The sequence below is a fragment of the Danio aesculapii genome, chromosome 2 (genome assembly GCF_903798145.1).
Source record: "Danio aesculapii chromosome 2, fDanAes4.1, whole genome shotgun sequence".
Classification (NCBI taxonomy): domain Eukaryota; kingdom Metazoa; phylum Chordata; class Actinopteri; order Cypriniformes; family Danionidae; genus Danio; species Danio aesculapii.
In genome coordinates, this window is record NC_079436.1 from 58,603,328 (window position 1) to 58,628,445 (window position 25,118).

A 25,118-nucleotide genomic window follows, 5' to 3' on the forward strand; every position below is an offset into this window, starting at 1 on the left:
GAAGAAATGCCACAAGTATTACAGTAAAAAACAAACATTATTTTATGCAAACACACAATCATAAATCATAAGAAACTGAGAATTTTCAAGTGGTCTCCATTAAATTTTCCATATATTATTCGCCCTCCTGTGAAATTGTAATTATTTTCCAAGTAATTCCCAAAATATTGTTCCAAATTCTAAATAAGAGTAAAAACAGTCACACATACACGCATTAATATAACAAAAACACTAATTTATTGAAAAGGAATGCATAATGTGTCTTGGAAGTATACAGTGATTAAAATACATTTGTCTATACAGATTTGTCTTATACGTACATCTGCTGTTTCCTGAGTTGTGCTTTTTACATTTCTTTGAATTGCCATATATAATGAAGCATATAATGATCAGAACAGTCCCATAATGATGAAATGGTTAAAAATGTAAAGTAATATTTATGTGATTGCTGATTTGTAAACCAACAATTTAATGTAAGAGTTTTGTTGTGGGCTACAAAGTAAAAATATTTAAGAAGATACACAGCTAGGCATGGGCCGGTTTAAGATTCTGGCGGTATGATAACCTTGGATAAAATATATCACGGTTTCACGATTTCGTGGTATTGTGATTACAGCTCTAAAATATGTAATTATTTTTAAATATTTGGGTAAAAAAACAACTCTTTCCCCATCTGAACACAATATATTTTATTTTGAGAAGTAATTAAGATATTTTGGAGCAGTAAACATGTCAGGCTAAAATAATGAAAATAAATCATTGACTTCTGCTGTCTTCATTAAATTCAAAAACACAGATTTCTTTACAATTTAAAACGACATCTTTGGATATTTTTTCTGCTGGAGATACTGTTGTCCTAAAAAAAAAGTAAATAAATAAATCGTACGTATATCGTAGGCGATATGACAAAAATTTTCCATATTGAACGATATACGATATATTTTTTGATATGAGTTGTTAATGCTTCCAGATTTAAAAGAGTACCCCAACAATGACTGAAGCCACATAAATTAGAGGGTCCATTAAATTGCATAATATACTTTCAGCCAATAAATTTTCAGGGGCTGAAAATTCGGTACATCTCTAATATCGACACGCTTTTTAAATCCCATTGTTGCACATTTCTGCTGTGTGATTGGCTCTTATAAAGATTATTATAGAGTAAAAACTGCATTGCTTATCATTGTTATTGACATAAATTTTATCGTGACTCGATTTAATATCGTTTATCAGTCCAGCCCTATACTGTAAGAATGGTATAGCAGAAAATTTTGTCGGTTTTAAAACCTTGACTTTTCCATACCGCAGTATACCTTGAAAACGGTTATCGTCTCATACACAGCTATAAGGGAAAATAATGAGAGCACCTGAAAATTGTCCGCTTCTCTGAATTTACTGTATTTAGGTTATTGGGTGTGGGTCCAGGGGGGAAAATATTCTATAAAGGGCTGATAAGGTCTTTTTCCATGCTCAATATTCTGAGCATGAAAAAAAAAAAACGTTTTTTTCCCATAAAATTACAGCCAGAAAGATTTATAAGTATTTTCATTATAAATACTTTCAAATATCTGGGTTATTCTATCAAGTATTAATTTCTTATCTCTTCTGAAGTTAAATTATTTGCATTTTGTTGCCTAAAATTGTATATAAACCTGTCTGAAAAGTCACTTCATCCATTATTAATGCATTTTAAAAAGCTCTGAATTACATTTTCAATTTGGAAGAAATGCCTCTAGTAGATTATAGTAAAAAAACAAACAATATTTTATGCAAACACACAACCGCAAATCATAAATCAAAAGAAACTGAGAATTTTCAAGTGGTCTCTATTTTCAAAAAATATATTATTCACCCTCCTGTGAAATTGTAATTCTTCTTCAAATATTTGGCAAAATAATGTTTGACAGAGAATTTTTGTTTTTGATAAAAACTGTTTAAACATTTTTAAACAATATTTTTAATCCATCTCTTTTACCTTTGTCATGATATACTTTACTAGTTATTTTCAAGATACTAGTATTCAGCTTAAAGTGACGATTAACTGGGCAAGTCATTGGTTTGTTCTATAGCCAAAAAAGACATAAGTGGGTTTAATAATATTGACATTGTGAAAAAATCATTCACATCTTTGTCTTAATTTCTCCAGACCATAAAATGTAATAGGAAATACTGTAAAAAAACCTTGCTTTGCTTAGCGAAATATTTGCAGTTATGTATGTATATATTTCTCCAGCTTGTGCTCTGTCCCATAGCTAACCAGCTGCTGGGTTATGGTTGGGTTATAGCTCAGCATCTTATTGTGTATATATTATACACAAAACACATTTGAGAATCATCCGAGTTATTTTATTTGATGATTTTAAGCTGGGTTTTTTTTTTTTCTGCAAATTTTAAAATATTGTTCTAACAACCAGTGGTTGGTTTAAGGTTGGTTTATTTTCCCAGCCTTTTAACATATTTTAACAGGGTATCTGTGGTGTCTTAAGTCTCAAAATGTCTGAAATCTCAAAAGCTTATTTTTAGGCCTCAAAAGTCTTAAATCTACTCAAATGTTGCGTTGTAGGTCTTAAATCTTGTTTTTTTTTTGTTGTTTAATTTAACTCGATTTTCCCAATCTGGCCATTAACACCCATACAATCACCAACAACCCCAAACTTAATAAAACTTTTAACTTTTTATTTAAAAATAGCATTTAATTACTTTCCTTAAAGTAACATTAGCTTGAGTTCTGCCTTTATTTACTGCTAAGGATACTGATCTTACCTATATTTTTATTATTAAATTATTATTATTGTAGACTGAAGTAATTGAGGGTGACACGGTGGCTCAGTGGTTAGCACTGTGGCCTCACAGCAAGAAGGTCGCTGGTTCAAGCCCCAGCTGGGTCAGTTGGCGTTTCTGTGTGGAGTTTGCATGTTCTCCCCGTGTTGCCGTGGGTTTCCTCTGGGTGCTCCGGTTTCCCCCACAGTCCAAACACATGCGCAATAGGGGAATTGATGAACATATGAGTGTGTGTGTGTGTGTGTGTGTGTGTGAATGAGTGTGTATGGGTGTTTCCCAGTACTATGTTGCAGCTGGAAGGGCATCCGCTGCATAAAACATGCTGGAATAGTTGGCGGTTAATTCCGCTGTGGCGACCCCTGATAAATAAAGGGACTAAGTCGAAAGAAAATGAATGAATGAAGCAATTGACAGCTATGTTTTGTCCTACTCTTGCTAAGGGTTATAGGGTTTGTGAATGAATAAATATGAAGATTAATAACAAATATTCAAACTAAATGATTGCTATTGTATTATTAAATGTATCAAATTTAATAGGGCAAATAAAAATCTTTTCCAACTGGGATATTCAAAAACAAACCTTACACTGTAAAACCCAGCAGTCAACTTAATCAAATGAAATGAGTGTCGTTCACTCAAAGTTGACTGAAAGTTAATTCTACTCATATGAAATGAGTTTTGAACTCAGTGTTGAAGGTAATGAGTTAATTAAACACCTCATTACTTCAACTTAAATGGAATAAGTACTTAGATTAGTTTCGTAACTCAAATGGTTTGTAGCAGTCGGTTTCCTCAAACGGTTTGAGTTCTCTTCATTTATTGGGTTTTACTCTACTCAAATTGTTTCGTTTACTCAAATGGATTAAGTTCACAGTACTAGGATTAGTTTTTGAACTTAAATGGTTTGTTGCAATCGGTTTTCTCAAATGGTTTCAGTTACCTTAACTTTTTGGGTTTTACAGTGTAGCCTTTAGTCCTGTATAACAGGGGTTTTCAAACTGTTGGGCCAGCACCTATTGGGGGGGCACGAGACATTGAGGCGTGCACTCGAGTAAATTGGCCAAACTTAATGTGGCGTGTGTCCTAAAAGTTTGAAAACCCCTGCTGCATAATACCAGCCTGATCTCACGAGAAAACGTAAGTATTTTACGTTTTGTCAGTTTAGTGGCTAATTCGTAGGAGTTCAGTCGTACGAAATTGTACGATTTTAAAAAGGAGGCGTGGCACCTAACCCCACCCCTAAACCCAACCGTCATTAGGGGTTGAGCAAATCGTGCTAAATTGTACGAATTAAATCGTACGATTTCATACGAAATAGCCACTAAATCAAAAAGATACGAATTGCCGTGAGATTGTGTTGATAATAGTTTCATTCATAATGGTCTTAAAGTCTTAAACTTACATTTAAACCTGCAGAAACTCTGTTTAAATTATTATTATAATCTTTAATAACTAGTTTCTTTTGGCTTGTGTCTTTTAGTGACTTTGTAAAAAAAAAACGATGATTTTTTTCCTCCCTCCCGAAGAAAAATTGCAAATACTATTTAAAAAAACCTTTCTTGCTCTATTAAACATCACTAGGTCACTATATATGAAATTATATATCTATAAATGAGAAAGTAGCGCACATAGCCTGCCATTCTGTATACACGTATCAATATTTTACACGTTTGATCCGATATGATCATTTGATTATATTATCATTGTCTGATTTCAGTCAGTTTTTGCGTCTCTCCTGCTTGCCGAGAGTCTGTCGGTGTTTTCTCTGCTCCTCTTAACAGTGGCTCGAGCGACGGCCTCATCGAAACACAAACTAACGCAGCGTTTCTCCTCTTTCTCCAGCTTCCTCTCCTCCTCCTCCTCCTCTTCTTCATCCTCCTCTTCGTGATGATGATGATGATGATGAAGAAGCTCCTGCGAGAGTCTGTTCTCGAAGCGTTTCCTCAGATTTAATGCGGTGAGTTTGGAGTTTTGTGGTTTGGGAGGAACAGCAGGAACCGCTCTGGTTTGATGACCTCCTGCTGCTGTTTTCCGCGGAGAATCTGTGCGCTGGATTGTGATATCTTCTTCAGAATGAGTCTGCTGGATTATTCTTCCTTCTGTTTCTTCAGAGATCGTAAGGTTATTTACATCAGCAGAACTCGAGGCGTGTCTTTCAGCATTTTCTGCATTGTTGTCTTGCATTTTGGTCTCTTGTTTTTGCTTTTCTCCTGCATTTTCTTCATTATTATGCTCTATATCATTCATTTCAGTGGCTTGTTTTTCTTCTTTCTCACATTTGGTGTTTTCTTCATTGTTTTGCAGTTCATTCTCTTGTTTTAGTTCGTTTTCTTCATTATTTTGCACTATATCATTAGTTCCTGTCACATTCTCTTGATTTCCTTCATTTTCAGTATTTTCTGCATTGCTATCTTGCATTTTGGTCTCTTGTTTTTGTTTTTCTTTCTCATCTCTTGCATTTTCAGCATTGCTTTGCTCTAAATCTTGCATTTTAGTCTCTTGTTTTTGCTCCTTTTTCTCATTTTCAGCATTTTCTTCATTATTTTGCTCGACGTCTTGCCTTTCGGTCTCTTGATCTTGCAATTCAGTCTCTTTTATCTCATCTTCTGTATTTTCTTCATAATTATCTTGCATTTCGGTCTCTTGTTTTTGTTCTTCTTTCTCGATTTCTTCATCGTTTTGCTCTGATTCTGTCACGTTCTCCTGGTTTTGTTGATTATTTTGCCCTAAATCCTGCATTTCACTCATTTGACTTTGCTTTTCTTCTGCATTTTCTTCATTGTTTTGCTCTATATCATTCATTTCCATCACATTTTCTTGATTTTCGTCTTTATTTTGTCCTAAATTGTCCATTTCACTCATTTGACTTTGCTTTTCTCCTGCATTTTCTTCATTATTTTGCTCTATATCATTCATTTGAGTGACTTGATTTTCGTCTTTCTCACATTTGGTGTTTTCTTCAACATTTAGCTTTAGATTTTGCATTTCAAGTTCATTATTTTGCTCTATATCATTAATTTCCATCGCATTTTCTTGATTTTCGTCTTTATTTTGTCCTAAATTGTCCATTTCAGTCATTTGTTTTTGTATTTCTCCTGCGTTTTCTTCATTATTTTGCTCTATATTGTTCATTTCACTCATTTCTTTTAGTTTTTCCTCCTTATCATTTGCATTTTCCTCATTATTCTGCTCTACATCGTTAATTTCAGCCTCTTGTTTTTCTTCTATATTCTCATCTTCTGCATTTTCCTCATTATTTTGCTGTAAATCTTCACTGTGACTGCTTTTCTCTTGTTTTTGTTCGTCTTTATCATCAATAAATTCATCTTTTGCATCTTCCTCCAAATCTTCTTTTCTCTCAGTGTTGTTTTGATTGTGTGCACTCTCTAAATCTTCATTGGTTTCAGTCTTGCTCTCTTCTTCATCTTCATCTTGAAGTGTTGTTTTCATGCTGGATTCTGGCTCTTCAGTCTCTCTTTGGATCTTGATCTGTGTTTGTTCCTCTGACGGTGAGTTTCTGTTGATTTCTTCATGAACACTCATGTGGTTTGTCTCGGGCTCTGGTGATGATGGGATCGAATCTGGTCCGAAATACGTGTCCTCTTCACTTTCTGCAGATTCTTCTCTTCTGCACACAAACAAAAGGCAAATATTACACATATAATACACATTTCATGTCGTTCCATAGTAAAGCAATGTTGTGGCTTCAAAGCATGTCTCAAAAAGTTATGCATTTCGCAGTGAAGTAGTGTCCCTGAGCTTGATTAGTTTTGCCATAATTATGTGATCAATGACGTCCGAAGCTTCATTTTCACCTATACTGCTTCGAATTTTGATTCAAAGGTTTAAACACCCTTGGTAATTAGTAACGTGTATAGCAAGAGATTTGGTGTCGATTACATACATTTCTACTTTTCAAAGCACTGCACCGGTCCCACGCACCAGTAACTCAACTAAAGCACAATAGTAATTTATAATAAAAAGCTTTTGGGACATACTAAAGTGTATTAGTGGATTATTTACAACAATTTTTTAAAGAAGGCCACAGCATATTGTTGTATAGTGTATAACAGAGGCCAGCTGGCGTGTGCAGCTCAAAAGCCTCAGTCCCATAGCCTCCTCTTTAGAGCATTCATGTCCCATGCAGGAATCGCTGGTTTGATCCCTGCTCGAAACGAATGGGACCAGTTGGAATATGATGATGCTTTTGTATACCTTGGATTTTACTACAGTCATCGGTGGTGTATAACATTCCTTATATGTAAAAATACAGTACAGTAACTGGGTAATTAATTTATATTACTTGTGTTGTATGACTACGTAATTGAGTTGGTCGGTTGTGAACGTTTGACAGTTTTGCAACACAGTGCTTTCCCACACTTTAACCAGCAGAGGTCCTCATCGAGCTGTGATTGGGAAAGCTTCGAGTAACGAGCCTTTTTCCGATACAATTGAGACGAACGATTCACTGGTTCAGAAAGCTTTGTTTAACCATCGCAACCATTCCAAACCCATACTATTTTCATTATAATATTTATTTTAATATTATTTTTAGTAGAGAAGATTTGAGAATTTATGTGAGCACAAGCTCTAAATCTTAATAAATGAAATAATTAAATAAAAATAGTCTTTAAGAAAACCTCATGAAAAGACTGTCAGTGTATTTTTAACACTTTACCTGCCACATATACATACATATTTATATATTCATACATACATACATATATATATTCATACATACATACATGCATATATATATATATATATATATATATATATATATATATATATATATATGCATATAAGGGGGGTTGTATTTCTGATGAAAATGATCTGCCAAAAAAGGTGTCATGGTGGCGCAGTGGGTAGCACAATTGCCTCACAACAAGAAGGTCGCTGGTTCAAGCCTCGGCTAGGTCAGTTGGTGTTTCTGTGTGGAGTTCCCCCGGGTGCTCCGGCTTCCCCCACAGTCCAAACACATGCACTATAGGGGAATTGGGTAGGCTAAAATTGACCGTAGTGTATGTATGTGAGTGAGTGTGCATGGGGGTTTCCCAGTGATGGTTTGCAGCTGTAGCTTACATGGAACATATGCTGGATAAGTTGGCGGTTCGTTCCGCTGTGGCGACCCCTGATTAATAAAGGGACTAAGCCGAAAAGAAAACGAATGAATGATATATAAAATAATCTATTAAATGAATTCATGTTATTATTATTATATTTTTGTGTGCATAAAAATATGCAGAAATATTTAATTTAATTATTAAATGATTATTTTATATTTATTAAAAGTAGTAGTATTAAGTAGAGGCTCGGTTCTTTAATTTTATATATATTAAATATTTACGAGGGCCGTCAAATTTAAGTGAAAATCATTAGCCTTTTTAAATTCAATTAATAACTTTCATTATTATTATATTATGTATTATTTGTGTGTGAATAAGTCTATGCACACATATTTAATTATTAAATTATTATTTTATATTTATTAATAAATTATATTCAATTCAGTTTTCAAGATAAGTGTTGTACTATTTATTTAAACTATATTTTTCGGTACTCAGTATAAAAATAAGCAGATGTGACAAAATGTAAAATATTTAATAAAAGTAAAAATTTTATATTTTGTCATCTAAATACATAAAATGGAATAAACAATATTTAATTAATTCAATTTTTCATTATTCCATTATCTGTGAATTAATTTATTACATTAATTAATTATTACCTTTAATACAGATTATTTTATTTACATTTATAGATGCTATTCATTTATATGCATGAGGACCACAGAACATGAGATGTATAATTTTATGCTACATTTAATAATATTTTGTGTCATATTGAACTTTATAACCTTTTAAGTACAAAAAATATGTTCATTTAAATCAACATATGACAAAATTAATTATAATTTTGGAAATGTTCAGTCGCTTACCTCAGCATGTGTTTATTATTCTCCACATCTACTGAATTTCTCTCTTTATTCGTCATTATTGAATCAATTTTACTGTCATCTGTTAATGATAAAGCCATCGGAATCCTGTCTTCTGATTGGCCCACTGATTGTGCGATCTCATCCAAGTGTTCTGGTTTGCTACATGGTGTCTGAGGCCCCGCCCACGAGAGGCTCTGAAACTCCCGACTGGATGGCAGACTCTGACAAAACATGTCCTCATATTCTGATCCTTTATCAGACTCATCTTCGTCATCATCATCATCATCATCATCAGCAGGACTATACTCGTCATCTGAAGATAATGACAGCGCCGGAAGGAAGGGGCGGGACTTATAAGGCAGGCTGTGTGATTTTCCAGGAAGTGGTCTGTGTGTGAACGAAGGACTGCTGGATTTGGGTTTTTCACAGTTTTCGGTGCAGTTCTGTGCTGAAGATAAAACAGTCTGATCTTCATCTTCATCCTCCTCATATTCTCCTTCAAAACACGGAGCCTCCACGGAGAACTCAGGCTGAAAAACAGAAGTAAAGCAGACGTCAGACACAGCAAAAGATTAAAATCAAGTTTTTTAGATGTTAGTATAAGCATGTTAGGATATCTATAAGCTAGTGGACTTCAAAACAAGGAGAACATCCCTATTTAGCAGATATAAACCTGATTTAAACATCTAATGCTTGCAGTTTGTCTCTACCGCCTAAATTGATCAATGATTTACTTGCAGTACATACATTCAGTTTCTCATCAAATCTTCTGACCAATCAAATGCTCTCTATTGTCTTAGATGCCCCGCCCCTTCTTCTCATTGTGATTTTAAAGGGTTTATATTTTTAGTAAATTTGCAACTATTTTAAAAACTCTTAAAAACTTATTTCACATTGTCAATATGGGGGATTGTGTGTAGAATGTTGAGGAAATTAATGAATTTAATCCATTTTAGAATTAGGCTGTAACATAAAAACACATGGAAGAAGTGAAGCACTATCAATACTGTCCGGATGCACTGTACATATTTAAACAACAGTTCTGTCTGGTTCTTGAATCTGATTGGCTGATAGCCGTAGTGATTCTGCAAATAACAGCACTCAGACAGCCTCTTCACCCTTGTGTATTACTCCGCCCACATACAGTAACAAGCAAAGGACACTTTCTAGTTTGAGAAATATCGCAATCGCAAGAATGAACTTTACCTTCCACATTGCAGGATAACGTCAATATAAACACACCTGGTTTGAAACAGAGTTGTCCATCGAGTCCAGAAACCCGAAAGCCTCCTGTAAATCCAGCTCCTGATCTTGAAACTCACAATAAATCGGACTGACCGGCGTCTGCTGGACGTGTCCTCTCATGTCTGAGGAGAAATGATCACAGTTAGTCTCATTTAGTCACAGTCAGCTCAAAATATGAGGAAACGATGTGCTCCTTCACATGTGGAGATTATTTAGGATTTAAGGATTTAGTATTAAGGATTTAATATAGAAGCAGCATTTACATACACCAATTTCATATATATGTTCTAGTTATGTATGCTACACATTATAAACTGATAAATGCAGTGGTTAAAGCCTGCTTCGACTTTTAAAAACAGTTAAATCTGTTCTATCTAGAAATAATTGTGAATTAATAATGCATGCTTTTATTACCATTAGATTGGACTATTTTAACTCATTATACTTTGGGATTAGTCAGAAAACCTGTTTACAATTAGTTCAAAATGCTGCTGCACGGCTTTTAACAGGTACCAAGAAACATGAGCACATCACACCAGTCTTACACTCTTGCACTGGCTGCGAGTCACTTTTAAAATTCTTCTCTTGGTTTTTAAATCTCTAAATGGCCTGGCACCTTCTTATCTGTCACACATGTTGATTGAGCATCAGCCTGGTCGGTCTCTTCGCTCATCTAACCAGAGACTGTTATGCATCCCTAAGTCGAGGCTGAAATGCAGAGGTGACTGTGCTTTCGCAGTAGCTGGTCCTAACTTGTGGAATCCTCTGCTCCTCTTTATTAGATCCGTTCATTCATTTATTTTATTTTCGGCTTAGTTTATTAATCTGGGATCGCCACAGCAGAATGAACTGCCAACTTATCCAGCACGTTTTACTGGGAAAACATCCATACACACTCATGCACGGACAATTTTAGCCTACCCAATTCACCCATCCCACATGTGTTTGGACTGTGGGGGAAACCGGAGCACCCGGAGGAAACCCATGCCAACACAGGGAGAACATGCAAACTCCACACAGAAATGCCAACTGACCTAGCCGAGGCTCAAACCAGTGACCTTCTTGCTGTGAGGCGAACGTGGTACCCACTGCCATTGATTTGGCATTTTATCAATGAAAATTGTCCGTTTTAGTTCTAATTTTATATTTTTTCTCTCTTGTGATGTGTATTGTGCAGCACATTGGTCAACCTCTGGTTGTGTTTAATAGTGATATATAAATAAATTTGACTTTATTCTGATCACACACAGCAAACTTTATATTTTTAATATTCTGATTATAAACGGCAAACTTTACACTTTTATTCCATCTATATTCTGATCACACATTTGATTATCAGAAGTTAAGGCAGCAATAATTAGTATACAGTGTATGATCAATTGTATATGCATATCAGTGAATGATAATCAAACAATAATAATAATAAATTATTAATTAACTGTATTTTTACAGACCTTTTTCTTGGCTGCTGCATGGAGGGCGCCATAGCGGCCAGCATCTTCCGGTAGAATGTTTAGAACTTCCGTTTACAGCGTTTACAACCGGTAATCTGCGCTCCGAAAATGGGTTTCAATAGCGTTTTGAGTGGATTATGGAGTGTTTTTGTGACACACAACTTTGAAAGGTGTGTGTTAAAGCCGTTTTAATCTGTCAGATGTGGTTCAAGCGCGAGAGAAAAACGTTCTCCTAGTTCACGTGTCCGCCGTCAGAAATACAGTGTGTGTGTGTTTCCCCGGCCTGTCAGCTGTTTAGGCTCTTCAATACACACACACCACATGAACACATGCAATACTTCACTGTAAACCAGATTATTGATGAACTTAACAGGTAACGTTATGCAAGTCATGCAATTTACAAAAATGACCAATAAAAGTCCGCTGCTGATACTCTGCTGGCTGATTTGCTGTTCATTCTAATCGCGAGCCGTTTATGTTTCATTTAGTGTGTTGTGTTTACCACGGCTTGTGTATTTCTGTCATTTCAAAATGTCTATTTATTGTCACTTTGTCACAGTTATTAAATCAGTGTGTTAGTGCGACAGGACAGGTGACTTTAGCCATGACGAGGCTTCATTTAAACAGCAGAAGATGCCGTCTGACACCGAGGGGAAAATGCCTCACAGCAGTTGTTTTCCAACCAATTAGATCGCATTATTTAAAATAATCAGTCCAGGAGGGGGCACTGACTGGTCGTTCTTAGCATTCTCCTTGCGCATACACCGCATACGCAAAGCATAATGGGTAATTTTGCGTTCAGAGAAAAAGGTCAATACAGTGTCTTTACAGTGGACCTATTCCACCCCTTTTTACAAGATGTAAAACACGTCTCTGCTGTGTCTAGAGTGTGTGTGTGTTTGAGTTTGAGCTGAGAATATCACACCGATAATGTTCTCTAACTCTCTGAAACTGATCATTTCAGGCTTTGATCCTAATTGTGGCGTTTTGGTGACTGTCGCTTTAAATGCAAATGAGATTGTGCTCTTTTCAGAAGAGGCCGGAGCTACAAATGCATACGCACAAGGATAGTGACAGATGTAAAACAGCGGTGTGTGTGTTGTGAGTGCTGGTCAGGTGTGCGTGTGTGCTTCAGTGTGAGTGTGTGTTCGTGCTTCTGTCAGTCTATGTCGCTCCTGTCGCTGTTCATCTAAAACTCCACATCTATAATCCTCTTAGTCTATGCTGACATTATCTTCAGCAGCTCAAACACTCTAATGGCTAATGGACAGACGGCTGCTTCTCACTCAGGGCTGCTGTTTATGCTAATGAGGGAGAGATGATGGGCACTAGTGGGTGGAGCTTGCCCCCTCTGATGAAATTTTTGCATAACATCTCCCTTTTCAAGATTCTACACATAATAAAACACAAGAAAGCAAACATTACCCATGTACTCCTCCTCTGTAGTCTCTTTGCCTTTTACATCTTCAACATTTTCCTTCACAGACTCTTGATTTGAGTTCAGATCTTCTGTCTCTGCTTCTTTGCCCTCTGTTGATTTTACCTCAGTTTCTGTCACATCCTTCCCAGAATCCACCTGAGTTTCCACAGAACTGTTGACCTCATTTTGATCGCAGTTCTTGCTCTGTGAATCTCCGTCTGTGCTCTTTACGTCTTCATCTTCAGCTTGCGTTTGCTCTTTATCGCTCCATCCACCGTGCAGGACCCCGAGAGCCAGTCCGGAGGTGATGTGAAGCGGGACGGTCACCGAAAACGGTCCTGTAATGTGCATACCAGCACGCCGTTCAGCTTTGCTGCTGATGGCAGGAGATTTGGCCACGCCCTGCGCCGGCCCCTCGGCTCCGCTAGAGTCCAGACGAGTATAAGAGCCGGGAATTCCTGCATTGACCACACTGACCTGAGCTCCGCCCGTTCGCCTGTACGTCACAGCATATCCACTGGACACGCCCCCTCCTGCTGAAGCAACGCCCCCTCCTGATGAGGCCACGCCCTCTGAACTGCCAGAGGCTGAGGACAGAACTAGAGGAGGAAGAGCGGCTTGAGGATGCTTCGAGTCTGATTGGGAGAAAAATACAGCTTATTTAATTGAAATAATTACTGTAATTAACTGTAATTAAGTAGTTTTATTTATTTAAGATAGCTGCTAACTCAGGCTGGCAATGAACAAAGTTAAAACATAAGCAGCACGAAAATAAAGGCACTATATAGTGGAAAGATTTGATCTATCTGCTTTCATCAAAACTATTTTAGCACTAGGGACATGTAAATGAGACAATTTTAGTAAAAGTCAATGACTGAGAGACTGAGAGAAAATTTGTTATGTACATTTGAATGTGTTAAGGGGGTCATAAATCATGATCTACATACATTTTCAGGTCCTAACATCATAATTGCTTAGTTATTTATTATTTTCTGTTCTGTTCTAAAACAATTAAAATCTGCTTTTATTCTAGCCGAAATAAAACAAGTACGACTTTCTCCAGAAGAACAAATATTAGAGAAACTACTGTGAAAGATTCCTGAATCTGTTCAACATAATTTGGGAAATATTGAAAAATGAAACAATATATATATGTATATATACCGGTGGTGTAGTCCTAAAAAAGGTGGTGTACTATTACCCACCCATTGCAAATTTTAAAAGTAGGCAAAGAGACGAATGTCAATGTTTCTTTGATTCATTAGCTATATATATACATACTAAACATCAGTTACCTTATATATAAATACTAGCCTATACTCAAGACTCATTTTTATCCATGTATTAAATAAAACTGCCACTTTTAAAATTCATAATGGCATAAATATAAACATATTAAAAACTTAAATGATAGTTTACATATTTCACTATCATTATATAAGTTATAATAAGAAATAATTTTTAATTTGATACATCACATGATGTTAGACTCTGATGTCACTCAGATATGCAGTTAAAATGAGTACATTCATTAAGTGTTTAATCCTGTGCATGAATGTATGATATAGTTAATGCAGATGCACTGTGTTTTATTTTCATTGTTAATTGTGAAATAAACAGCAACATGTCTGTTAAGAGTTACATTTTCACTGGAGAAAACATCTGTGCTGATGAGGGGAGCGCCGAGGAATGTGTTTCTATAGCAAAGAACTGCGAATATGCGGATATTCTAACAATCTATCGATTAACACACACCTTGTGCTCACGGTCTGCACAGCTGTGGTTTGCTGACTAAATGAAAAACAAGTTGAAAACGGCGAAGCGAAATTCTGCCGCCGTTTTATATCAAATTTAAAAGGGACTGAGGCGATCATTTAGTAGTGTACAGTTCATAAGGTAATCGCAAAAGTTTTATGGTGGCTGAATGGAAATATAGGAGGGCTAAAGCGACGCCCATACTGTTTTATAATTTTACTTGAATGTTTCAATGAGACACCATTCAGCTGATTTGTTGTGATCTTTGAAAAACTCACGAATTGTTCTCACAGTTGCTGCGGTCGTCAGGGAATGGTGCAAGTTAAACAAAAATGCACCAACTGCAACAAATTAAGATGCGAGTTAAAAAACATTTGGTATACCATTAAAGGAGACGCGAATACACATAAATTAGGGACGTTTAATCACCAAAACAAGTGAGTATACCGAGGGTATGATCCTCAGAAGTCATAATACCCAAACAGCTCGTGGAAAAAAGTAGGCATACTGAGTATACGTGCGTATAGCAAGGACTACACCACTGATTCATCCCGTCACGGCTACATTACAGCTTCTCATTCAAAACTTTCTATTTTTTTTTTATTAGCGGGTGATAATCGCACCAAAACGTATTAAAGGGTAAGTAAATTATAACAGCGCAAACTTTTCTGTAACCGTAGTAGAGCTGTGCGTCATTTGTTTACCCTTTAAAGTTACGTGCTGACTGACTGACTGACTGGCTGACAGGTGCGTGATACGTGAGGTCAGCAAACACGACGTATAGCCGTTTCACTTTACTTCAGGACGCATTAATACCGGAGGCATTCATAAATATTCCTAGCAAATCTTATAAATGCTGGAGACATACTCGTTACATAAACTAACTAAATCGCACCTCAGCAGCGTTTATTTGAGAAAAAGCGGCTTATATTTGAGGGCGTGCAAGAAGCTTTGTGCACGAGCAGAAAAAATCGGCGCACAAGCAAAGAGATCCGCATGCTCGTAGGCTATTACATAAATGCCATCTCGACTTCTAATACTGCGCTCACGACATTTGTCATTGAAATAACGCCACAAGTAGATGGTAGATCTGTGTAAAAAAAAAGGCCTGCCGCCACAGCTGGAAAAAATCCTAGAGGAAACACTGTATATAGTACAGTTACTAAATACGACCTCCAAAGACTACGTCGACTAGTTCGGACTGCTGAGCGAATCACTGGTACAACCCTTCCTACTCCCCAAGAACTGTACTTATCCAGAGCGAGCAGGAGGGCTGCCAAAATCACTCTGGACCCCTCACACCCAGCACACTGCCTCTTTGAACTGTTACCTTCTGGTCGACGCTACAGAGCACTGCGCACCAGAACAGCCCGACACAGAAACAGTTTCTTCCCTCAGGCAATCCATCTCATGAACACTTGATGATATTAATTGTGGAACCAACATCACTACTTGCCATACACTTTATACACATATACACTAATTTAACCACACTCTTTACATACCAATTTGCACATAACAGCTGCACATATAACGTTGTATATAGTAATAAACATGTACATACACTTGTCAATCTGTATATGTGCACTCACTACTTACTTCTATTTTATAAAATATATTTATTATCTGTTTTTTGTCCTGTCTCTGTTATCCTGTTGCACTGTAGAAGCTCTGTCACCAAAACAAATTCCTCGTATGTGTGAACATACCTGGCAATAAAGCTCTTTCTGATTCTGATTCTGATATATATATGTATATATATATATATATGATTAGTGATTAATAATCTTCAAATTCAACTCTACAGTTTAGTAAAGTGACTTCTGAATAATCCAAAACAGTGAAATCTATATAATCACGCTATATATAATCTAGTCTTTATAGTATGATCATACCTTCGAGTGCAGTGGTACCTGTGCTCAGCGAATCCATGCTCTTAGCAGGCCTGAGGCTCGTCTTCTCTTTATCTGTGCATTCACAACACAAACACCAGTGAAGAAGAGCGAGGAAAGACTTTATTTGTTGACTTTAAACATGTAATGCAAAAACTAATAAATCTGGAGTCTCCCAGAATGCACTGTAAATCTGTCAGTTCACCTTTAGGGCAGTATTTGTTCTTTTTGCGTGGGTCATGGAGTCTCGCGCCCAAATTAAAGATGGATTTCCATTTTCTTCCTTTGAGGGAGCCTTTTCTCCTGAAAACAACACAGAAGAGAGTAAATAAGGGATAATGTTCATCCAGCCGTGTGTTATCCCAGCCTGATCTCAGGAGGAAACGTAACTATTTTACGCTTTGTCATTTCAGTGGCTAATTCGTATGAATTCATATGAGTTCAGTCTACAAAAATCTAGGATTTTAAAAAGGAGGCGTGGCACCCAGCCCCGCCCCTTAACCCAACCGTCATTGGGTGATGAGCAAATTGTAGTAAACTGCATGATGTCCAACTTACAAATCGCTGTGAGATTGTGTGAGTTATTCAGATTATTACACGGCTCTCTGTAATACTTGATTCTGATTGGTCAATCCCAGAATTCCGAGGTATGTATGTTTGGCGCCATCTAGTAACTGAATTAAATGTGTAAATAAAAATAAATAAATGTTTAAAAATAAATAAATAAATGAACGACGGAATGAATGATTGAACAAACAAATAAATACATTTATTTATATATTAATTCATTTATTTATAAATTAATAGACGGTTCATTCTGCTGTGGTGAAAAAACAGGTACTAAACTGAAGGAAAATGAATGAATGAATAATAATAATAATAATAATAGGTAGGTTATCATTATTAATAACTGTTTTTGTTCGTTGCTAGGTGGCTGCTAGGGTGTTCTGAGGGGTTGCTAGGCAGTTGCCAAGTTATTGTGAGTAGTTGCTAGGTAGTTCTAGGGTGTTAAATTATTACATCTCAGATTTGTGTCTAAGAGTTTAGTTTTGTGGTAAGGAGCTGTGTAATAAATGACATAATGGACATCTAGCCGATTGTTAATGCAGAATAAAGCCCTTCAATCTTATACAACAGCTGCTGATAAACGGCACTACTTCTCAGATGCAAGCTTTTGTGGTTAAAAAGTTAATCGATGTTTATTGTTTTTAATAAAATAATCAGTCATTTTAGTAGATAAGAGTCTTATTCCTTATCTGGGACCATTTCGAAGCTGCATTTTGTAAGTTTGAACATAGTACCATAAAATACTATATAGAGATATACAGAGAATATATATATATATATATATATATATATATATATATATATATATATATATATATATATATATATATATAAAGTAAAGTTAAATATATAGTTATATATATAGTTATATATAGTTATATAAAGTTATATATATATATATATATATAAAAGTAATATATGAAGAATAATCCAATGTTTCGTCAAACACTTTTCATATCTTTATGAAGGGGTGTGGCTAAGCATATTTCACCCAATCAGAATCATTACAGAAGTACAGCCATTCCAGAAAGGAAGTAGATGGGCACATTTTCATTGAATAATAACAAAACAATATTCCTGTTTATATATTTTTTTCCACAGAATTAACTTACACAGATTAATTGTTAACCTTAAAACTAACAATGTGCGATATCAAAATAAACATTGCATATTTTAATTTAATGCACACTTTAAGACCGTTATGTGCTGCCACCTACTGGCAGTTTTAGTGTTATATTTATCTCCACATGACACGTTTAAAATATTAGAATTAAATATATGATTTTTCACATTTTTTCCATATGGCCCTATCATACACGCGCCGCAATAAGGTGCAAGACATGTTTGGTGCAATTTGTTGCTATTTTCAGACCAGCACAACCCCAATTATCCTGTTTTGCACCATGTTGTTTAAATAGCAAATCCATTTACGTAACTCTGTGGACTCTGTGTGTGCTGTTCTATAAAGGAGGTGTGTTAAGGCTCATTGTTGCTATTTTGAGGAGCGCACCATTGACCAACTAAAAGCTGCTCTAAAGTCCAGCACAGAGTGTTAGTTATGAGCCTATGCAGGTCCAAACACGTACACACTGCTGAATACACACAGGATGATCAGCAACACACAAATATCTTTACAGATGAAAACAATTAAAAGATTAAAATGATCCAGAAATGATGATTTTCTACACCAATATAAACAGCACTGCCTCCATGCCTTCTTCACCTCGGGGGGCTCTTTTAGTTTATTCATGACGATCTGCATCTGTATAATGTTGTTATTATTAGCAGTATTATTGATTATCTGCAGATTTATATTTGTTTTAATAATTTGTTAATTTATGAAATTAGAACTGAATTTAGAAATCGTTTTGAAGCAAATCTTTGTGCTTAACAAACTAAATGAAATATGTAGGCTTCAGTCTTCAGTGGAGTGCGAGATGTTGAATGTGAGATGAGACTCTGATTGGTTTAATGCACATTATGCTCAAAACACACCCAGAACTTATTAAGAGAATAAGCTCAACCCTGTTAGACCATGCGCCGGGGAGCAGACTGTATTCTTCCGTCCTTAAAACAGCAAAAGTAGATTCGGACACAGCCTGCTTTTGTGCCATGAGCTTTAGACTTTGCTCCTAGATCATTAAAAGAGAGCCTTAAATCTTACTTGTCAGTGCCGTCGATAATGGCGTGGTAGGGTCTCATGGGTATAGGTCCATCTCCAGGACTGAGGTTTCCAGAACTAATTAAGGGTAAAGACTTGAAGAAGTGATCGTCTTGACTGGACAGAATTGAAGGAGACGGCAGAGACTTGCGGCGCTCCGTGCTTACACCTGCATGAACACAGTCAAAACAGCTTCAAATGACTGTTACATATACAAACATATACAAAAAAATAGTATTAATAAAAGTTAAAGGTATATCTATTTAAGCGAATTTGTCAGGTTATGTTCAGGTTATTTTCTGTTTATGTTCTGATTATGTTTTGGCTATGTTCAGGTTGTGCTCAGGTTATGGTCTGGTTATGTTTTGGTTATTTTTAGGTCATATTCTGGTTAGGTTTAGGTTATGTTCTGATTCTGTTCTTATTATGCTCAGGCTATGTTCTGGTATTAAGTTATATTCTGGTTATGTTCAGTTTATGTTCTGGTTATGTTCAGGTTATGTCTATGTAATGTCCTGGTTCTGTTCTTATTATGCTCAGGTTAACTTCTGATTATGTTCAGGGAATTATCAGGTTATGTTCAGGAAATTATCTGGTTATGCTCAGGTTATCTTCTGGTTATGTTCAGGGTATTATCAGGTTATGTTCAGGGAATTATCTGGTTGTGTTCAGGTTATATTCTGGTTATGCTCAGGGTATTATCAGGTTATATTCTGGTTATGTTCAGGTTATATTCTGGTTATGTTCAGGGTATTATCAGGTTATATTCTGGCTATGTTCAGGTTATATTCTGGTTATGTTCAGGTTATGTTTATGTAATGTCCTGATTCTGTTCTTATTATGCTCAGGTTATCTTCTGGTTATGTTCAGGGTATTATCAGGTGATGTTCAGGAAATTATCTGGTTATGCTCAGGATATCTTCTGGTTATGTTCAGGGTATTATCAGGTTATGTTTAGGGAATTATCTGGTTGTGTTCAGGTTATATTCTGGTTATGTTCAGGGTATTATCAGGTTATATTCTGGTTATGTTCAGGTTATATTCTGGTTATGTTCAGGGTATTATCAGGTTATATTCTGGTTATGTTCAGGGTATTATCAGGTTATATTCTGGTTATGTTCAGGTTATATTCTGGTTATGTTCAGGTTATGTCTATGTTATGTCCTGATTCTGTTCTTATTATGCTCAGGTTATCTTCTGGTTATGTTCAGGGTATTATCAGGTGATGTTCAGGAAATTATCTGGTTATGCTCAGGATATCTTCTGGTTATGTTCAGGGTATTATCAGGTTATGTTTAGGGAATTATCTGGTTGTGTTCAGGTTATATTCTGGTTATGTTCAGGGTATTATCAGGTTATATTCTGGTTATGTTCAGGTTATATTCTGGTTATGTTCAGGGTATTATCAGGTTATATTCTGGTTATGTTCAGGGTATTATCAGGTTATATTCTGGTTATGTTCAGGTTATATTCTGGTTATGTTCAGGTTATGTCTATGTTATGTCCTGATTCTGTTCTTATTATGCTCAGGTTATCTTCTGGTTATGTTCAGGGTATTATCAGGTTATGTTCAGGGAATTATCTGGTTATGTTCAGGTTATATTTTGGTTATGTTCATTGTATTATCAGGTTATATTCTGGTTATGCTCAGGTTATATTCTGGTTATATTCAGGGTATTTTCAGGTTATATTCTGGTTATGTTCAGGTTATATTCTGGTTATATTCAGGGTATTTTCAGGTTATATTCTGGTTATGTTCAGGTTATATTCTGGTTATGTTCAGGGTATTATCAAGTTATAGTCTGGTTATGCTTAGGTTATATTCTGGTTATGTTCAGGGTATTATCAGGTTATATTCTGGTTATGGTCAGGGTATGTTCAGGTTATGTTCTGGCTTAGAGATCACAAACTGAGATTTACTAAACAACTGTGAGCAAAATGACAATAAAACATCTACCAGTTGGGGTGAGAAAAATGAGCTTGTTTTTCTTTTGAAATAAGTTACTATTTCAGACCCAGTTGACAGATATTTGTTTAATATTAAAACTCACATCATTTTTATTTCATTTCCTAAAATTATATAAATCTTAAAATTCTAAAGTAGTTATGCTTCTCAAGTAAATGTAGATTTTTAGAAATGTTGATGTATTTGTTATAGAAAACAAGATAAAAACACTCATCGTTATATTTTGCATATGAACAAAAATGCAGCATTATAAATGAAGATGAATCACCTGTTTCAGGGAAGAGTTCAGGCACATGAGTGAGAACAAACTCCACCACGATAGACTGAACCCGAACCTCCATGAACGCAGCGGTGCCGTTAAAGCCCGTCGACTCGATGTCCTTTGATCTGCGTTTAATTATGCAAGCAGAAATGCAAAAATAAACCCAAATAATGCATGAGTGGTAACCCGGAGCTATAGTGAAAATGCTTTTTAACACCAGAAATGACACGCCTGCCATATTAATCATGCCTTTGTTGAAATTTCTTCTTGATTGATTAATCTATGCTATTTCCCCTCCAAATATTAATGTTACCACTGAATAATGCACCTAATAATCCTCATACTGGTAAATGAGTTGAGGCATAATATGACAGGGATGCATTCTTCAGTAGTACACAGACTTCCAGCGTAACCAGCAGCAAATAAACTAAATATGGGATGATTATTAAGTTTGTGTATGACAATGTGGGACATTAAAACAGTAAAACAATATATAACTAATTGTCTGATCATTTATGTGCTTTGTATCATTCCAGAAAACAATTATAACACACTGCAATATAATGTGTGTTAATTGCATGTAATTTAAATTCAGGGAATCTTATGCTCCACATTTTAGACATCCCTGTGTCAAATAGGTGGAAATAACGACACCATAAACTCTTGTAAAAGACAAGAACAAATTAATATTTTCTTATTAAACCAAAAGACTGATGAAAACGTGGGATATTTTCAAAATATGTGACATTCGGGAGAAAATACTGTGCTTTTCAATGCATAATGGCGCATGTGGTCAACCTACAGGCTTCAGTATATATATTTGGCAGTATGTAAAACTTAAGATTTGGCTTTTTAAACGTATCATAGGTGGAACAAACATTACACAGCAACTTTTTAATATTTAAGTTAAGCAAAAAATAAATAATCTTTTAAATTGAAGATAAAGCACCAAACAAGTTCTTCGTAGATTCTTTCTAATGGGTTATTTCCCCCCACTGCACACTGCATAGTAATGACGATTTTGATTTATTAATGTGTATAAAAGTATTCCTGATATGTTAATAAATGCAGTTTAAATGTTAAAGAATGGCTAAAATGACTGCACACACACACCTGAGTAAGTTCGGGGCCCAAACAATGGCCAGGTTTCTGGAATGCATGTTGGTCTCAGATGCAAAAGTGGACATTTTGACCAGATGACGCATCAAAAACTCCAGAGTCCTGCAGGAAAATACAGTGAAAACATCATAATAAATCACAATCACAAAAAGCTCATCATAATAAAGCTCAGGAGAGAATAAAAACAACTTAAAATAATTCAGATTAGAAAAGAATGAGTAGTTAGAAATTAAAAATAAAAATTGTAAATAGAAATCAGTAAGATCTATGTTGTGCACTATAATTTGTTATGCAATGAAAATCTACAGTATAAAGTCTGACTCTCAATCATCTTAAAAAAAAACTAAATCCATTTTCATTACTTAAAGTAAAGGGGAAGTCACAGAGTAAAGTGAGAAAATATGATACACCAGTGTTTTGGAATATGGAAAAACTGTCTTTACACTGTTTTTATATTATTTGTTTTTATTTTCTTATACTTGTCTCTTTTATTCCTGTTTATGTAAAGCACTTTGAATTGCCACTGTGTATGAAATGTGCTATAGAAATAAACTTGCCTTAAAAATATAAAACTATACACATTTACATAAACATATACACATATGATATGAAAATATAAAACTGTCAAATATAAGCCTGTACCATGATGGTGGATTAACAAAACTCAGGACTTCAGAATAAGATTTGAGTTGACAAAACCAAACTAGTGGATTCAGGCTTTGTTGGTTTCATGACAACGCTGCTCATAAACATTCTCGGTTAACCCAGGCTTTGTTAAGTTAAAACAAGTTGTAAAGTTAACTAAATAACTTTATAACTAACTTGCTATAGAAACTTATCCTGAAAGCTACCTCAGTTTTTGGAACCAAAACCTGAGGTTATCTGGTTACATATCCTTAAACTTATCTGGGTATGTCACATAACCTGCTTTCTTGAATACCCCCCAGAACATAACCTGAAGATAACTTGAATGTAATCCGAACATAACCTGAATATAACTAAAACATAACCAGAATTTGATATGAATATAACCTGAACATAATCAGAAAATAAACTGAATATAACCTGAACATAAAGAACATAACCTGAACATACTCAGATCATAGCCTGAATAAAAACTGAACCTAACCAGAATACAATCAGAACATAATCTAAATATAACCTGATCTTAACCTGAATATAACCAAAACATAACCTGAACAAAACCATAATATAATCAGAACACAACCACACCAAATCCTGAACCTAACCAGAACATAACATGAATATGACCTGAATATAACCAGAACATATCCAGACCATATCCATAATATAACCAGAACATAACATGAATATGACCTGAACATAACCAGAACATATCCAGACCATAACCTGAACATAAATTAAATATAATCAAAACATAACCTGAATATAACCAGAATATATTCAGAACACAACCTAAACATAGCCTGAATTTAACCAGAACATATCCAGACTATAACCTGAACCTAACCAGAACATAACATGAACATAACCTGCCGCTGAACAGGTTAGCAGTGCAATGTAAGATACCATGGTGGAAAAGATAGTATAAAGCTACCTTTGTGGTACCCAAAACCCAGGATTGGTGCAAACCAAATTAAAACTTGCTAACTAGCTAATCCAGCTTCATGGCAAAGGCCCCAGAAGAGCTTTGTTTATTGTGCATGTTTTACATTATGGTGAACACGTTTATAATCTGCAGCTGACCTGTAATGAGGAGCTGGTAAATCCTTCAGAACTTCTCGAATCTTCACCAACCTCTCGTCCTCCAGCTGAACCGCCACTGCATCCTGATAATGACAAGTTTATTTATACAGCACAAGTTTAATAACCTTTGTTGACAAATGTGCTTTCCAACAGGTAAACAGAAAGCAGACAGACGACTACAAACAGATAAAGAATAAATGTGAGTAAGTTGGCACCCCATAAAAATAAATAATCCCCAAAACTGCCATACATCGGTGCTGGTTTGTGCCATAAAAATGGACGCTTGTGCTGGTTTGGTGTCTGAGATGTTAATCAGGTTTTTTTTGATTGTGTGACGTCACATTCTGCCCCATGTTGCTTAAATCGCTCCAAATCAGCTCAATTTGTTAAAAGATTAAAACAAACGCAGTATCTATTTTCAAAAGTTTTTTCATTTGAATTTCACTTATCTTTGGGATTTTAGTTTGTTGCCTGTTTTTGCTGTATTTGTAAACTAGTAATGCACAATAAAAAATAAAAAATACTAAGAAAAAAGCATTTCAGACACCTAACCAGCACAAACGGCCGTCTTTGCGGCACAAATCAGCTTGGCTTAGTTCTGGGGATCATTTATTTTTATGGGGTGCCAACGTCACTGAGGTCGATCACCTCTGCTAACAGCCAAAAACCCAAAAATCTTAAGTCTAGACTGATTAGATGACGATAAATAAACATGATGCTTGAGTTTAACATGTTTAATTCTATCAGGCGAGAGATTAGAGTTAACAGAGACTCACGGCGAAGCGGTCGTACAGCTCATATGTGAGCAGAGGGTTTGGTAATTCTCTGAA

The 25,118-nt window shown here is 35.6% G+C and overlaps 1 protein-coding gene across 1 annotated transcript in view; it reads right to left on the reverse strand.

Moving 5' to 3' along the window:
* Nucleotides 1-248: 248 nt before the first annotated feature.
* Nucleotides 249-25,118, reverse strand: part of si:dkeyp-68b7.12 (rho GTPase-activating protein 30) — a 29,810-nt gene continuing 4,940 nt past the window's right edge. Inside the window, exons 3-13 of the mRNA XM_056446613.1 lie at nt 25,065-25,118; nt 24,289-24,371; nt 22,555-22,662; nt 21,448-21,566; nt 19,217-19,382; nt 16,691-16,788; nt 16,489-16,560; nt 12,844-13,473; nt 9,962-10,086; nt 8,720-9,249; nt 249-6,409 (exon numbers count right to left, since the gene is read on the reverse strand). The exon at nt 25,065-25,118 is cut by the window's right edge and continues 91 nt beyond it. Coding sequence (XP_056302588.1) covers nt 4,495-6,409; nt 8,720-9,249; nt 9,962-10,086; nt 12,844-13,473; nt 16,489-16,560; nt 16,691-16,788; nt 19,217-19,382; nt 21,448-21,566; nt 22,555-22,662; nt 24,289-24,371; nt 25,065-25,118 — 3,900 coding nt within the window. The 3' untranslated portion in view covers nt 249-4,494. The remainder of the gene's footprint in view (nt 6,410-8,719; nt 9,250-9,961; nt 10,087-12,843; nt 13,474-16,488; nt 16,561-16,690; nt 16,789-19,216; nt 19,383-21,447; nt 21,567-22,554; nt 22,663-24,288; nt 24,372-25,064) is intronic.